Source organism: Quercus lobata, chromosome 1, assembly GCF_001633185.2.
Source record: "Quercus lobata isolate SW786 chromosome 1, ValleyOak3.0 Primary Assembly, whole genome shotgun sequence".
Taxonomy (NCBI): Eukaryota; Viridiplantae; Streptophyta; class Magnoliopsida; order Fagales; family Fagaceae; genus Quercus; species Quercus lobata.
Window position 1 is genome coordinate 22009831 of NC_044904.1, and position 16655 is coordinate 22026485.

General features: G+C 35.5%; 1 protein-coding gene across 1 annotated transcript; it reads left to right on the plus strand.

Annotated features, from left to right (window-relative positions):
- Positions 1 to 6432: 6432 nt before the first annotated feature.
- LOC115983426 (CASP-like protein 5A2) lies at positions 6433 to 11049 on the plus strand. Its single transcript, XM_031106100.1, has 3 exons — positions 6433 to 6961; positions 9615 to 9747; positions 10571 to 11049. The coding sequence occupies exons 1-3, from the start codon at positions 6705 to 6707 to the stop codon at positions 10760 to 10762; spliced, it is 582 nt and encodes a 193-aa protein (XP_030961960.1). The 5' UTR covers positions 6433 to 6704; the 3' UTR covers positions 10763 to 11049.
- The last annotated feature ends 5606 nt before the right edge of the window (positions 11050 to 16655 follow it).

The following is a 16655-nucleotide window of genomic DNA, read 5'->3' on the forward strand; positions in this document are numbered from 1 at the left end:
TATGTTAAACCAAGTTTTGCAAAGTTTTGCTCTAGAGCCAAAATTCTCTTTAGGACTACTTCTCTCCTTTAAAACTTCTCTCTAGAATTTCCCCTATTACCACTATTTCCCTACAAAGCCTTGTAACTAGAACTAGTTCAAGCCTTGTAATTGTTAACCTGTTGAGATCTTGTAACTACTACTGTAAGTTCTGCTACTTATTTTCAATATTAACTACTTTCAGCTTTCAATTCATATTTAATCTTCATTTGACTACCATTAGCAGAAACCAATCTTTCAGTTGACTTTTCAAAATATTTTGAAGGAATTAATCCTTCTTGGATACAGTTCATATTTGCACCAGAATCAATCATAGTAATAACATTGAAATGGTAATCATGAGAAACAACAATTTTCACTATTGTAAACCATTTTGGAGGAAACAATTTATTAACAAGGTTAAGTTGAGAATTATCAACAATACCTTTATCAGAAAGAAGAGCCTGTTGAGTGGATTCATCTCCATCTTTGTGCTCATCTTGTTCATTATCAAATTGTACGAGATGTTTGGAGGGCTGAACATTCATCCAATTATCTCTTTCCCATTTTGGCAAGGTGCTCCAACATCTTATTCTGTAATTGGTATTTTAATAGTTTTTCATCATTACACATATTAATATCAAGTTTTTTAATAGTACTTAAAATATCACCATAAGTTAAATTATCATAATTAATGGAATCATTTTTACCCATCAACTCTTGTTTTACCTTATGAGCAAAGATAGGAGGCAGACCATCAATAAACTTTTCTTTCCAATAAGGCTTATAGCAATCTTTCCGAAGCATAACTCTGGAAATGAAAACATCTTGGTACCATCTGTAATCATACATAGTAGGACATCTCAAATTGTTCAGATAATCAGAAATTCGGGATGAAATATTAGATGGAGTACCAACAAAATGTTTGAGAATAGTATAGACCAAGGTATTGACACCGTCAGGTATACCTTTGTCAATACTTTCATCACAAATAGGCAAATCTTCATCATTCTTTTTAACAGCACGTTTAATAGATTCTCTGGAATCTTCTGTGAGATATGAATCTCACCATCCACGAAGGGTACCAGAAAAACTAGTAGTAAGGAGATCAACAATTTTAGGGTGATCAAGATTATGGTTATTAATATAAGCAACTCCAACCATAGACATATGACCCATTTTATTAATGATTTCTTGTTCAGACAAACCATCAATATTCCATTCATAAATTTTATTAGCAGAAACAGAGAATTGTGTTTGAAAAGATCTTTCTTCAAACTGTATATCAGGTTGAGTAGGTTTTGAATACCAATTTTTTGTAAAAGACATGGGTTTGGAGTTTCCAACAAATCTTTTAATTTTTGGTAAATCATCATCAAAAACCTTTTTAGTAGAAACAGAAGATAATGAATCAGAATCTGTATTTTCATCAGAAACAATTTCTTTTTCCTTTCTTGATATGGTACAAGCAGCACTTGTAGAAGTACCCTCAGTTTTAACTTTTAAATCAGAAAGCATTTTTTGAACAATGTCAAGAGTTTTAGCTTGGGAAGTTTTAAACTTTAATTTTCCATCTTGACTGGGTAAATCAATTAAAGGTTTCTCAGTTTTTGAAATAGGGGTTTTTTCAACAATTTTTTCTTTAATACGGTCAAGTTGTTGACAAATAATATGCAAGGATTCATTAGTAAAATTGTTTTGTTCAATAATACTAATAATAGGAGTTTGATCATCAGCAATTTTGAAAGGGGAGGCCTTAACATCAGTCTTTTTACAGGTTATCAAAATTGTTTCAAGAGGTGGATGGCTAGACCTAACAATGATTTTATATTCTTTAACAAAATTTGATTTTTTTATCACATTCAAATGATTTTTTGAAACTTCATCTTTTAGAACATAATAATTTTCAAGAAAATAAAAAAACAAAATATGTTTTTTCAATTGATTCATCTTTTCTTTCCATTTCCTTTTTATATATATAAATATAAATATATATAGTTAGGTAATTTGACTATATTCGGGTTGGGTCCGGGTTCAAGGTGGGTATCACTAAGACCTGGGCTCAACCCTAACCCGCTTTGGGTTTTATTTTAAAAACCCAAACCTGATCCTACTATTTCGCGGGGCGGTTAAAACCCAACCCATTAGGGTCGGGTCGAGTAAAAATTGTCATTCCTAACTCTCAATGTCCTTTCTCATTATTGTTTTATTTTGGAGAAATACTATATCCATAATATTTTTACAACAAATCTTAAGTGACAAGTTATTACGGGTTGTTATTAATAGACAAGAAAGTAATTTTAGTGGTAGGCTCAAATAATAACAATAGTAACTTACCACCTTTGATTTGTTGTGAATGTATTGTAAAAATATTGTGGACGTAGCATTTCTCTTTATTTTATTATATAAATAATAAAGTTAGAAATACAATAAAAAAATTTTTCAAAAAAAAAATACAATAAAAATTTACACTCTCAAATTATTTTATCATTTCATACACATGGAAAATAAATAAATAAACCATCATAATCTGCAATTATTTTTGAGATTATAAAATAATTTGAAAATGTGGTTAATTATTTTAGTGGTGTGGACTCTTAGATATATGATTAATTAATTAATAAAAAAAAGCCAAATGAGATAGATATATATAAAATAAAATAAAAATTATCTCCTCTTTCTCTCTCTTCAAGCACAACTCTCATTGTTTATATTATTTAATATTGTAGTTTATATTATTTTAATAAGTTGTATGGAAAAATAGAAACTGAGATGTTGTATGAGTTGTAAAATGAGATGGTAAAATAGATAAAATAGGTTTTAGGGTATAAAATAGACTAATAGAGACTCTGTTGCATCTCCGGATGCTAGTGCTCTTGCCGTTCACAGATTGTAAATTTTTTTAAGTATACATTCTTGGATGAAGCTCTTTTTAAGATGGTCAATGGCTATTTTAGCAACTTGAGGGGTTTTATGCCCCCCAATGCTAATGCTCTATCACTTGTAGAGGAGTAAATTTTATGACTACTAAGTTGACAAATGGGTCCCACTAATACTACTTTATTATTTATTATTAAAAAATTGCAACATTGTTTTCTTGTTAAATTTGTTCCAACTCTAAACTAATTGCTCCTAAAAATGTATTGAGTGACTGCAGCATTAGCGAGCAAATTATTTTACAAAAGAGCATACAATGAGTTCTAACATACAAGATATAATAGGAAAATTAGTTGACCATTCTAATAACTTGGTTAACATTAGAAAAAATGGGTCAAAGAAAAATTATCTTTGGCCAACATAAAAAGTATGACTTATTTTTAGAGATTGTTTTTCACTATTTTTTTTTGGAAAACAACTCTATCTCACAGAAAGCTAAATAAGGAAAGTTAAAATATTGTTTTTCAACTCATTTAAGATTATTACCATATATAGGAAAATGAGATAGTGTTATAGAATTTTTTTTTTAGAAAATGACTAATTTTCTAGAAAATATTATTGCTGAAATAAATAGAGTGGAAGCTCTTTCATTCGTATCCTAATCTTATTGGCCTTATTCTAGATTTAGGGCTTGCACTCATTTTCCATAGATTCTATAATTTCTTTTCTTCATGATCATTTGCTTTTACTATTTGAAAAATTAGGAAAAGCTAAAAAAAAAAAGAAAAAAAAAAGAAAAAGAAAAAAAGAAAGGAATTCAATTCAAAAGTTAAATTGGGCGGTGTTAATGTACTGCATCTAAGTTACTAATATACTATATGTAAGTTTCATTTATCTATTAATAAGGTACGAAAATATAGTATATCTTTTTTCTCTATAGCATATCTAAGCTTAATAGTGTTGGGCTTTGACATTCAAACATATAGAAATTAAACAAAGAAAATTGGTTCAACCATTCGATTAGTTGTGGATTTTATTCCAAGCCAACCTTGCTTGAAAATTTGAATTTCAATGAAAGCCGAAGAAAAAAAAAAATAGTTTCAATAAATTGAAAGTTCTTTTTCTTTTTCTCTCAAGACATTTTCTATTGTTGAAAGAGTTATTGAGACCCTAAATTTGAATTACACCAAAATTGGGGAATGACCTAGGATCACTCATCTTTTCTTTGCCGATGACAGCCTCCTCTTCTGTAAAGCTAATAGGGAAGAATGTGAGAAGCTCAAGGAGATTCTTGAGAAATATGAGGCAGCCTCTGGGCAAAAGGTCAACTCAGATAAATCCTCTATTTTCTTCAGCCCAAACACAACCCCTGAACTTAAGGAAACAATCTTTAACATCTTAGGGCCTATGCAAGATTCAAGGCACAATAAATATTTGGGTCTCCCTTCCATCATAGGTAGATCCAAAAAGCTAGTCTTTGCAGAGATTAAAGAGAGAGTGGGGTTGAAATTGGCGGGTTGGAAGGGGAAGTTGCTCTCTTCGGGTGGGAAGGAAATTCTCATCAAAGCGGTGGCCCAAGCTATCCCCACCTACACAATGAGCTGCTTCCTTCTCCCAAAAAGCCTCTGTGATGAGCTTGAAAAAATGATGAGGAACTTTTGGTGGGGGCAGAAAAACCAAGAGTCGAAAGTTGCCTGGATTAGCTGGAGGAAGATGTGTAAGCCAAAATCTCTTGGAGGCTTAGGGTTCCGAAACCTTCATGCTTTCAATCTTGCCCTTCTTGCTAAGCAAGCTTGGAGAATTCTCACAAATCCGGGTTCTCTAGCAGCTCGTATTCTCAAGGCAAAATATTTTCCCTATGGAGATGTGCTTAATGCTAGCTTGGGTAGCAACCCCTCCTACACATGGAGGAGTATTTACAATAGCCTTGAGGTACTTAAAAGAGGCACTCGATGGAGAGTTGGGAATGGTCGGAGGATTCATATTTGGGATGACAAGTGGCTTCCATCCCCCTCGACATACAAAGTCATTACCCCCCCACGAATCACTGAAGACTACCCCATGGTTTCCTCTCTAATTGACCCGGATACTAGATGGTGGAAAATTGATTCTATTAGAGCTCTCTTCCTTCCCGTAGATGCAGAAGCTATTCTCAAGATTCCCTTGAGCTTCAATCTGCCTAATGACAGAATCATTTGGATAGGAAATAAAAAAGGAGAGTTTTCTGTTAAAAGTGCCTACTTTGTTGCTGTTAATCTCCTTGAATCAGCTGAGATTGTGGAATGCTCTTCGGGGGATCCCTTTTTGCCTCTTTGGAAGAATCTTTGGAAGCTTGATCTCCCTGAAAAAGTAAAAATTTTTGCTTGGAGAGCCTGCTTAAATGGCCTACCAACAATGGCTAATATGCACATGAGAGGCCTGAATGCCAACATATTCTGTCCGGCCTGTGATGAGGAGGTTGAATGTTTAAATCACTGCCTTCTCACTTGTGACTTTGCCCTATCTGTTTGGGCCCTTTGGCAAGACTGTCTGCTTGGTTTGCTGCTAGAATCTCGTGACGTTAAGGCCCTTGCTCTTCATTTCCTTGCAAATTCTCCTCCTCGGCACCTGCTGATCTTCTTTGCCATTTCTTGGGCAATTTGGCATAATAGGAACCTGCGTGTTCATGATGAAGATTGTCTTTCGCCCCTCCAAACTTGGAAGATGGCTCAAAGATTGATAGATGACTACCATGGCGCCATTAAATTGGATTTTCCCCCTATGCAGTCCACTCTTAGGGGCTGGTCTGCCCCTCCTCCTGGTGTGTTCAAGGTAAATGTAGATGGGGCATGCTCTATAGATCCTGTGGGGAGTTCAGGGGTTGGTGTTGTTATAAGGGATGAATCTGGCATGGTTATTGCAGCTCTCTGCAAGCTGCTGCCTTCATATTTCCCTGCTGAATGGACGGAGCTTTTTGCTATTGAGCAAGGCCTATTGTTAGCGCAAGAAATGGACCTCCCTCAAATCATGTTGGAATCAGATGCTCTTTCAGCAATTCTTGCTATTAATTCTAGTAACTTTGAAGGTGAAGCTGGTCATTTAGTGGAAGGCATTCTGCAGTCCAAAGTTTTGTTCTCTTGCTGCTCCTTTTCCTACTTGAAAAGGGACTACAACATGGTTGCTCACAAGCTTGCTCAATTTGCCAAGTCTAATCTTTGCTCTCATGTATGGAAAGGTGTTACACCACCTTCTGTTTCTCATTTGATTGTATTAGATTTAGAGCTTTGTGCTGGTGGCTCTCTGTTGTAGCCCTTTTCTGGTTTAATGATAGTATTTTCCTTTCAAAAAAAAAAAAAAAAAAAAAAAATTGGGGAATGACCAATGAGGTGAAAGAGTATAGTTTTTACTTTTTACCACTGGCCGAAATATACTGAGTGATTACTGATTACAGCAGCAGCGAGCAGACAATTTTTTTTTTTTTTTTTTTACGGCGACAATTAACTAACTTTTACAACACAGAAAAAACATTACACGAAAATCAGTTGACCCTACCGCTAAGTCTCTTCATTTTAACAAAAACCAATTTCATTCGCAACCTCTATCATCCTTAACTCCACAACAACAATAAAACCAACACCAACACCAACACCACCAACAACAACAACCTTAATCTCACTCAGAACCCTATTTTTCTCAAATATTCGATTTAGGGCTTACACTCTTTAACTCTTTCAATTCAAAAAAAAAAAAAACTTAGATCGTCGGGTGGTGGTGGTGTTGATGAAATTGAGAGAGGCTGTTGAGGTTGCTGTTGCTGTTGTGGTGGGGAAATGAATGTGAGCCACGCGACGGTTCACCCGGTGGAGGAGTTTCCTACGACGGACGCTGTTGGTGGTGGTGGTGGTGGCGGTGGCGGTGGTGATGGTGGCGGTGGTGGCAACCCTCCGAGGCTGAGGATGAAAGATGTACAGGGTATGCCAGGCACGCCTGGTGGTCTAGCCTTGCGCGCGTGCCAGTTTCTCTTCGCGGTTGCGGCTGTTTGTGTTATGGCTACCACCAGTGACTTCCCTTCTGTCACTGCCTTCAGGTTTAACAACAACTACACTTCCTTTAGCTAAAGCTTTAATTTATGCATTTGATTTTCGCTTATTTTTTTTCTTTATTATTGTTCATATCACTTCTTTTTGTTACAAAACAGTTTATGAATTTTGGATCTGGAAAGCATGTTTGGATGAATAATTTTGATCATACTGTGTACAACATGTAGCCCAATTTGGGTTTTTGGAGATATCTGATTACAGTTTTGTTATTGGTACATTGATTTTTAATCTGATTTCAATTTAGGTTCACCAATGTATATTGTCAGGATTATGACTTCGGATAGAATGTCATTGGTACATCAATTTTTAATCTAATTTCAATTTAGGTTCGCCTAAGTACTGTCTAGACTATGACTTCAAGTAGAATAAAATGGAGGAAAAGAATACAAGTGACTCTGACTAATTTGTTGAGGAGCCATAGTCGACCCTAACAAATTTAGGACTTAGTCTTTGTTGCTGTTGTTGTAACTGTTATTAGTATTGTCACGGAGTTCATAAATTGGTTTCCTGTCAATCTCTATGGGTAGGCAAATGCAAGAGTTAAGCTCACTCAGAGCATTTGGGGCTCATTCTAGATATTAACTTTGTAAGTCAATGTGAATTAGCATCCATCCATCCCTCAAACATAGGTACATAGGAAGTTAAGTGTTTGTCAAGCTCAAAACATGGTTGTGAAAATCTACAATATAGACAGGGCTGCAGGTTACACTTTTAAAATAGGATGCCTTGGCTGAGGTGATCTACATGTTTGGAGATACAGTTTGGGAATTAAAGAGCTCCTAAAGGGTTTTTGGTGAATTTTTTTTTCTGAATGATGTGATTCCCACAAGTGGGATCCCTTATAGGAAGGGACATTTGCATTTTAAAGGTTCTTGTGGGGTGATACCATTGCCCAAGTTTTCTCATCTTTCACCTCCAAGCAGATGTTGTTTCTGTTATTCCCTAGGAGCTGGCTTGTGGATGATGGGGGAGATGTTCATAATTTCTTAGGCATTTCCTCTGGTTTTAGGCTATGCTTGGTGGGGCTTTTAGAGGGGCGCTTAAGCTTTTAAAAGATAGAAGCCACCTCAATCTCATTTGTTAACCCAAGTGTGCTTTAGCTTTTCTTCAATTTTGTAAAACGCTTTGCTTTTTTTGTGGGATAGGAATAGTCACAAGTCACAACTTTGAGGGATGTTAACAGACTATTTCGGATCTGAAACTGCTGTTTTTCAAATCTTTGCATAAGTGGATGCTAGCTTTAGGCTACTTTTCTGCTTCCACCCTTGTAGATTTGCTTGATCATTGTAAAGACTTGAAGTTTGATGTATCCATAGTCTTAGAAATCTCCTCCCTGGTAATCTTCTCTTTCATAAGTTTTAGATTATGAATTTATCATATTCTAGAACATGATGTGGTTTGGCTGACTGATGTTAAAACTGATGCTGATGTCTGTTGTACCTGTGGGTTCTTGTTAGTTCACAAAACTTCTTAATAGAAATCTCCTCCCTGTATCATGCTTGCTTTTTAGCTGGAAGTATAGTAATTAAATGCATTGACAACAAAAGTGTTAGCTTGACGATCTTTTTCCCTTTACAAACTTGAATATAATGATTGCGGAAATGTGATATTGGCGGGCTAAAAGGGCTTTTGCTAGTATGAGGTCTGTGAAATTATTAAGTATCAATGTGATGTGGGAACAACAGCAACAACAACCAAGCCTCATTCCCAAATTTTTGTGGAATGTGAATAATTGGCTTTCCTAAGTCAACAAGAATTAGGGTTTAGTTTTAGTAGCCTACATAAGGGTGCTATTGTTCTCCTATGGAGATAAGTTTGCTTGGCTAATAAAGTTTATTTTGGAATTTTTTAGAATGTCTGGTGCTGATTCTTAGGCTTGTTCTCTCTTGGTTAGTCTGATTCCAAGAAAGCTTAGGTGCTGACTCCTAAGTTATCTATTTTTTATTTTTCTGTTCTTCAATTTTGTTATTGCATCCATTTTGGTTTGGTTCTACATCACAATGTTGGGGAAGCCATGCAAGGGTTAGGAGGATAGGAAAAAAAAAATCCAATATTCAGTTATTCAACAACGATATAATCTAAGATTTGGGGAGTAGACAGATCTGGCACCTAGATACACTTCTGCAACTGACTATTTATGTATATGCTTTTTCTTGTACTTTTATGTTGAATATATGTCCGTAAGATTTTTTACATTTATTTCGTGTCGCTGTTTTTGAATTCTTAGAGCATCCCATTGGGTAATGCAAGCAAACAAAATCCTTAAAACACACTCCAGCAGCTCATCTATTACTGTAGCAAACAATAATGTTGCTACAGTAAAAATGAAGAATACTGTAGCGTGGTGCATCTAATACTTCATTCGAAAAAATCATATTCTCTCTCTTGGCTGCATTGGTTTTTTTTTTTTTTTAATGGGATGAATTGGAAAATAAAGAATGGGATGTGGGGTGTGTTATTAAAATGGTAATGTAAAATAAATAAAGTGTGTTTTGGTGATGCAAAATGCATATATTTTTAAAGAAGCCAATGGGAATGCTCTTATAAGCTTGACTGTTTTTAATTTGTTGTTTCCTATCTAATGGTAGTCCAGCTATTTACTATTCCATATCCTCAAGTTTTTCTAATTTTGATTTCCAGCTACCTTGTTGCGGCTGCTGGCTTGCAGAGTTTCTGGAGCCTTTCATTAGCTATCATTGACATCTATGCCCTTTTAGTGAGGCGTTCATTGCAGAATTATCGAATTGTCAGTTTGTTTACTATTGGTGATGGGGTAAGAAAATCACATGTGATTCTAGCAAAAGACTGGATAACTTCTAGCACATGTTGGCACCACTTGCACTTTCCGCATGTGTGTGCTCGTTTTGTTTTTTCAGGATAAGTAATAATGTCACTTGTTTTGTGTTGGTTCCAGGTAATCACTGGATTTATGATTTCCTGCCCCCCTGGTTGTCTTATTATCACATTTTCCATTTAATTCACAAATTTCATATTCACTGTTATGCCGTCATTAACATTCATAAGCAGCATTGAACTCTTGTGTCATTTGCGAACTACTTGGCTAGCCTAAAATGATCTAATAATTCATTCATTAATGAACAAGAATATTTTTCATTCTCCATAGTTAGTTTTCAAGAGTAACTATGCATTGCATAGCTATCCTATGCACTGAAGAACCTATTTATAGATGACTTTATTTCTTCCCCAGTGAATACTGTAGGGAGTCCAAGTTGGCTCAGAACTAGTAGGGAGCTCCCGCTATTCACTAATTACTACAAGCAAACTGGAGTTGAGTTCAAATTGACTTGAAATGAAAATGATTGTTGTGACTTATGTTTAAAATACTAGTAGTAAACCTTAGGTTTTCTTTAGGCAATTATCCTAATTTTGCATACTAAGTTAGAAACTTATGTAAATTTGATTTTGAAACTATGTATCTTATGTCTCCATCGTGTCTTTTTCTGCCGCAGATGGTGATAAACTTTAGGTTTTCTTCGTGCAGTTGTCCTAATTATGCATTCTAAGTTAGAAGCTTTTGTAAATATGATTTTGCCACCATGTATCTTAAATTACAGCCATGTCTTTTTTGGTTGCAGATTACATCCACTCTTACTTTTGCTGCAGCCTGTGCATCTGCTGGCATCACTGTCCTTATTGACAATGACCTTGATATCTGTGCACAAAACCACTGTATAGAATTTGAAACGGCCACGGGAATGGCTTTCATTTGTTGGTTCACTTCATTGCCATCTTTCCTACTGAACTTCTGGTCATTGGCATCCCGATGAACTAAAAGAAAGCGAAAGAAGATAGAGGCCATTTGGAATATCATTTGAGGCATAGACTTTGTTGGTTTGATCTTTCTTTCCTGTTGTGTTTTGTGATATCCAAAGTACTCAAAGTTGGTTGTGTTTCATCATGTGTATATTAGTATATACGATGTATATCAGGCTGGGATGTTCTTCATATACTCAAGGTTATAGTGATCACAATGGTGAAGTGGTAAACATTCATTTGGGATTTATTACTTAAAAAAGTAATAGACGAGAATGAGTAATATTAAAGATTAAAAAATGATTGGTTGTGCATATGGTAAATGGCATCAAGTAATTCATAATTTAACTGATACATTGTCTCACCCTCCACTCCATGTCTGCAATTGCTCATTGTCTCACCCTCCACTCCATGTCTGCAATTGCTGGAGATCCAAGTAAATTTCAACTCTGTAATTGCCCTATTCATCATGATGCAACTCATTGCAAATCATTTAATCCAATTAGTCAATAGAACTCACCATTGAAAATTGGCTTGCAAGGGGAGGGTGCCGAAAAACTTATATACACATGGTTAAGCATGCACCTAAGTTACATGGGACACATAAATTGTTACATCGTGATATAAGTATCCTAAAACCTGAAACAAACCCTTCATGATGGGATTTCAGTAGTTGCAAAATTGCTTCTCCTATAGAACTTACTGTTAAAGGAAGGAAAGGCACACTAACAGATAACATTAAGCATCACTTATTTAACAAATTTAGCTTCAATTTCAATATAGTGCTTTATCAACAATGTACTCCACTATCTTCATGGACATGCGCTGGAGACCTGGAAATACTTAAATTAAAAACCACAAAAATAGCCTAATTGCTCTAAATGGAAAAGCAATTACCAATTACAGCTAAAACAAAAACTATAATTAATTATTACAAAGCTTATTTGAATCCATCAAATAGTATTTTACTATTTAAGAAAGATTAAAACAACTAAGGCACTTGCTAAGAGCATTCGCATTGGGCAAGATAAATGGTATATGTTAAGGAATTTTAGTATCAAAGCAAAAAAACAAGCCAACATTCGATCTTGTATCTGTTTTATCCTAAAAAAAATTTAGAATTGTGCTACAATACCATCACAAATTTGTGATGGTATTGTAGCACAATTGTAAAAGGAAATAATGTTTTTTTATTCATTCCTCTCTCCTCCCACTCTCTGTCTCACATCTCAATCTTTGTCTTTCTCTCCGTGTCTCATTTCTGGCTTTTATTTATGTTTTGAAATATATTATTTTAATGTGTTGTATTGTAAAATAAAAATTGGGATATTGGGTATATTGTAAAATGGTATGATATAATTGATAAAGTAGTTTTTTGAGATGATAAAATAGAATATGATAGAATTTTCAGATGGGAATGCTCTAAGAAAAAGAAGGTGCTAATTGCTAAACAGCTCCCATTATTTTTAATTCCTACAATAACTCACCATTTACAACGCAAGTAGTTCTCAAATTGTAAATTGCATCGAACATTCCACAGTGAAACCCCCATAAAAAAATAAAACCCAAACCCTCTAAACCGCTCACACTAAAAGCCTTATAATTGAGTGGCATTGACTAGCTCATTTATAGCTCTCATCAATTTTTAATCAATTATATTTCTAGCCCAAAAATTAAAAAACCAACATCAAATTTATAAAGCAATATATTTGCCAAAGTGGAAGAAATTATTTAACGTGCACACATAGAGAGTATTAATTTGGGGAAGTACGAGTGTCGCCATGGGGTAGCGATGTTGCTATAGCGGAAGCATAGCAAGGAGAGAAGCTTTGGACACCATAGGCGAAATCATATGTAAACATATTATTCTTCTATAACAAGTTTGATAAGTACGTGTACATATTATTGCTTTGACTTGATTACTATTTTTCTTATCATAAAATTTCAAAATTTTTCCTATTATGATGTGATGTGCATCTATGTTAGCCTGTGCATTAATTGTATGATTTGGTAGTGTTCTACCTTAATGTTTTCCTTAATTAAACATGGACTAGTATCTTTAGTTGAAGTTGATCTATTAGATCATGCGAACTTTGGATGTATAATACATTCCCAAGCCCATAGCCCAATTCCGGATCTAAGCTTTGATTTAGTTGGACTTTCAGATAGGTGTCAAATTTGGTTCTTAGACTTATAAATAAGTGGCGACTCCTTTCTCTACCCTAACCTCTAAGTTAGTGGTGTATTCTAAAACACATGTTTAGGATGGACACACATTAGGCAACTTCCACGAGATCCATTCACAAAGCAGATGTAAATACATTCATGGATCGCGCCTTAAAGCACTCACCAAAGGAGCAAGAAGTGTTGGGTGAGTTTATCGAAGAATTTGCTAGACTTGCACAATATAGTGAAAATCAAAACGAGAATGCAAAATAAGACTCAAATTTGTGGATTCTCAATTTTACTTCAGAAAATGAGCTATACAAAATGCATTCTTTTGAAAATGCAGAAACAGATCCTACAAAATGTGTTTCTAGCATTGCTAAAATGTGCCCTATTGAAAATGCATTTGAGTGGACATCATAATTGTGCCCTATTAATGTACAACTTTTGTTAATCCTTTTACAAAAGTGGTTAAAAATGGATCTTCACTTTGTTCTAAATTTCGTTAATCTCTTCTTATGTCACACACTCTCTCCCTTGTGAAACATCCCAACTATTAAGCATAGACATTTTACTATCAGGTATAGGTATTTTTTTAAACTAAGGACAGACCATTTAGGTGAGTGACTCAGTGGCAAAGGTTTGTTAAGGTCAATGTTAAGGGTTCACATCTTCGGGAGCTCAGCGTTAATTCACTCAAGATGTCCATAACAAAGTGATCAAAATTGCACCGTAGTAGCCATTACAGCTGAAAAATGTTTAATGTCGGCCCCCAGATGGTATGTACTTTAAACCCCTAGAAAAATATTGATTTAAACATCAGACTATTCAGTTTATGCTAACCATTTCCACAAGTCCAACAGGTACACATATTTCAGACCAGTACAAGATTAAAGGGGTCTTTTGAAAAAAAAATAAAAATTAAGAACATAAAGATAAGCTTATTGAACCAAAACTTTTGGGACGACTCATTTTGGTGCTCCACCATTATTGAACCAAAATTGTCAAACATTGGCATTGTCCGATTGACCAGTTACTCCTGGTCTGTCTCCATGTGGCATTGCATATGGTAACAATGCCGGTAGCCAGAAATACCATGGACTTGGTGAGGAGCTCCAACATAGATCAAGGAAACAAGCAGCAACGACACAAATCAAGATGAGTGACTATCAACAACCAAAATCAGTAGGAATCGTTTGACCTGTGAACAATTTCTGGGATCAACAAGTCTGACTACCATCGAACATTTCCATCCCTTAAATTGCTTTTTCCGGTTATAAAAAACAAACCAACTCGGACAGTAGACAATTAACCCGATCCAACCAATTGATTCGGTCGGATTTTTAAAACCATGGTCATAGATGCCTAATAGATATTTCTAGAGAGAAATTGTAGGATCCGTTTCTGTTTCTGCTTCTGCTTCAGACGTTGATGTTGATTCAAACATTCAACAAGGTGCATCCATATATTTTAGCAATGCTAGAAACACAATTCCACCACCTTTTTAATAGGGCACATACACGAAATTTGAACAAGTCTAAGAGCATCAGTACCCGACCTTCTAAAACTCATAATATGCTATATTTAGCATCAAAGCACAAAAAGTATGCATTATCCGGACTTCCAATTGTAAATTTTTTTATAATCTTGCTATAGTAACCTCTTACAAGTTACAAGTAAGAGCATTTCCATCAAGAGAGTCAAAATTTTTAGCATTCAACATCTCAAAACATTACTTTAACAATTTTAACACCTCATTTTACAATATACCAAACATCAAAAGTTTATTTTTTTTACAACTTCATTTAAATATTATTGTTTTATTCTCTCACTATATTTCTTTCTCTCTCTATTCCTATTCGTGTCTTTCTCTTTCTCTAAAGAAACCCACCACTTTTTTCTCAATCCAAGCAAACCACAACCACACCCACACCCACACCCACACCCACGGCTAGCCACTGCCAACCATCACCACCCAAAAAAAAAAAAAAAACCCACTAGCCAACAGCCACCACAATCCCCAACCACCAAAATCACAAAACCCAAACCCACAATCTCGTCACCACCAACAACCTGAAAAACAAAAACAAAAAGAAAAACAAACTACCAAAATCACAAACCCAAACCCACTGCGAGACCACGAGTTGAGCCACCCACTTCTGCTGAGAAACACCACTGAGACCATCGAGCAACCCAGCAACTGAGCAACCAAGACCCATCAAAACCCACCAACAACCCATCGTGCCACCAGACCCATCAACAACACCACCAAGACCCATCAAAACCGTCGCTGAGGCACCACTGATACAAAACAACCAAGACCCATTAGCTCTGAGACCCACCAAATCAAACCCACATCACCACCGTGGCAACCACCATTAGAATCATAAGTTACCTAAAAAAAAAACTTCAACACCACCATTAACATCACCACTACCACCGTGATTTTTTAGTTGTTGATGCCTGTGAAAGAAGAAAAGAGAGAAGTAAGACCAGTGAGAGAAAAAGAAAGAAGAGAATAGTGAGAGAGATCAGACCTGTGAGGAATTAAAAAAAAATTGTTTACAATCTAGCTACATTGAGCTGTTATCAATGACGACTCACTGTAGCTGAATGCTAAAATATTTAGCATTTAGCATCTTTATTGTAGTTATGTTTTTATGATTTGAAGTATTAAAAATGCTAAAAAATAGCATTTAGCATTTTTAACACATTTGATGAGAATGCTCTAAGAGCTTACTGTAGCAAGATTGTATCTTTAAATAATATTATTTTATTGTGTCTCCCTTTTTTATTAATATTTGTGATTCTTTTCCTCTCTTCTCTCTCTCTCTTCGTCTCATTAGTTTAGTCCTTTTTCTCTCTCTTCCTTCTTTCTCTCATGTTGCTCTCTCTTCTCTTTAAACCCGAAACCCATGGTCATGAACACCATCACCAAAGCCACCCATGGCCAAACCCACTAAGAGAGGCCACTGAAAGCCACCACCATCACAAGCCGCCGTAAGCCGCTAAACGCAAGCCATGGGTTTGCTCTCTCTCTCTCTCTCTTGTTTTGCTCCATTTGTGGTGTGGGTTGATTTCACCCTAGAATGTGGGTTGATCAAGTCGTGGAGAGTGGGTTGATCTCACTGTTGTCTGTGGTGTTTTGTGGGTGTTTTTCCTATGGGTTTGAATGGGTTTTGGTTCGGCCATGGGTGTTTAGCAGTGGTTGTAGTGGGTTTTGTTTGTGGAGGTGGTGGTGGGTTTTATGGGTTTTATTCTTGGTGGTAGGGGTGGATTTTTTTTCACAATTGTGGTGGTGGGTTCTTTTCTGCTATGGTGTGGTGGGTTATATTTGGATTGGTGGCAACAGCAATGGGTTATTTTTTGGTGATTTGGTGCTTTGTTCTTAACTAAAATTTTTTTCTTATAGAAAAGTCTTGGTTGAGTTGTTGGTGGTTAAATAATGGGTGCAATTCTCATTTCTTGGCAGTGGGTGGTGTAATTAGGTTGCTCAACGGTGATGGGTGGTGAGAATGGGAAGCTCTGCAGCGGTGGCAGTGGGTGGTTGAGAGAAAGTAAGAGAAACAGAGATATGAGAGAGAATTGAGATATATTTTTATATTCTTTATATTTTATTGTTTATTTTATTTTAATGTGTTATACAGGTAAAATAAAAGTTAAGATATTAAGTGTATTATAAAATTATATGATATAATAGATAAAACAGCTTTTGAGATGGTATAATAGAATATTTTTTAG

Bases quoted from the DNA above. Each gene is read 5' to 3' on its own strand.
- LOC115983426 (XM_031106100.1), top strand. From the start codon at position 6,705: ATGAATGTGAGCCACGCGACGGTTCACCCGGTGGAGGAGTTTCCTACG. The intron at 6,962-9,614 runs GTTTAACAACAA...TTTGATTTCCAG, and splicing joins CCTTCTGTCACTGCCTTCAG to CTACCTTGTTGCGGCTGCTG. The intron at 9,748-10,570 runs GTAAGAAAATCA...TTTTGGTTGCAG, and splicing joins TGTTTACTATTGGTGATGGG to ATTACATCCACTCTTACTTT.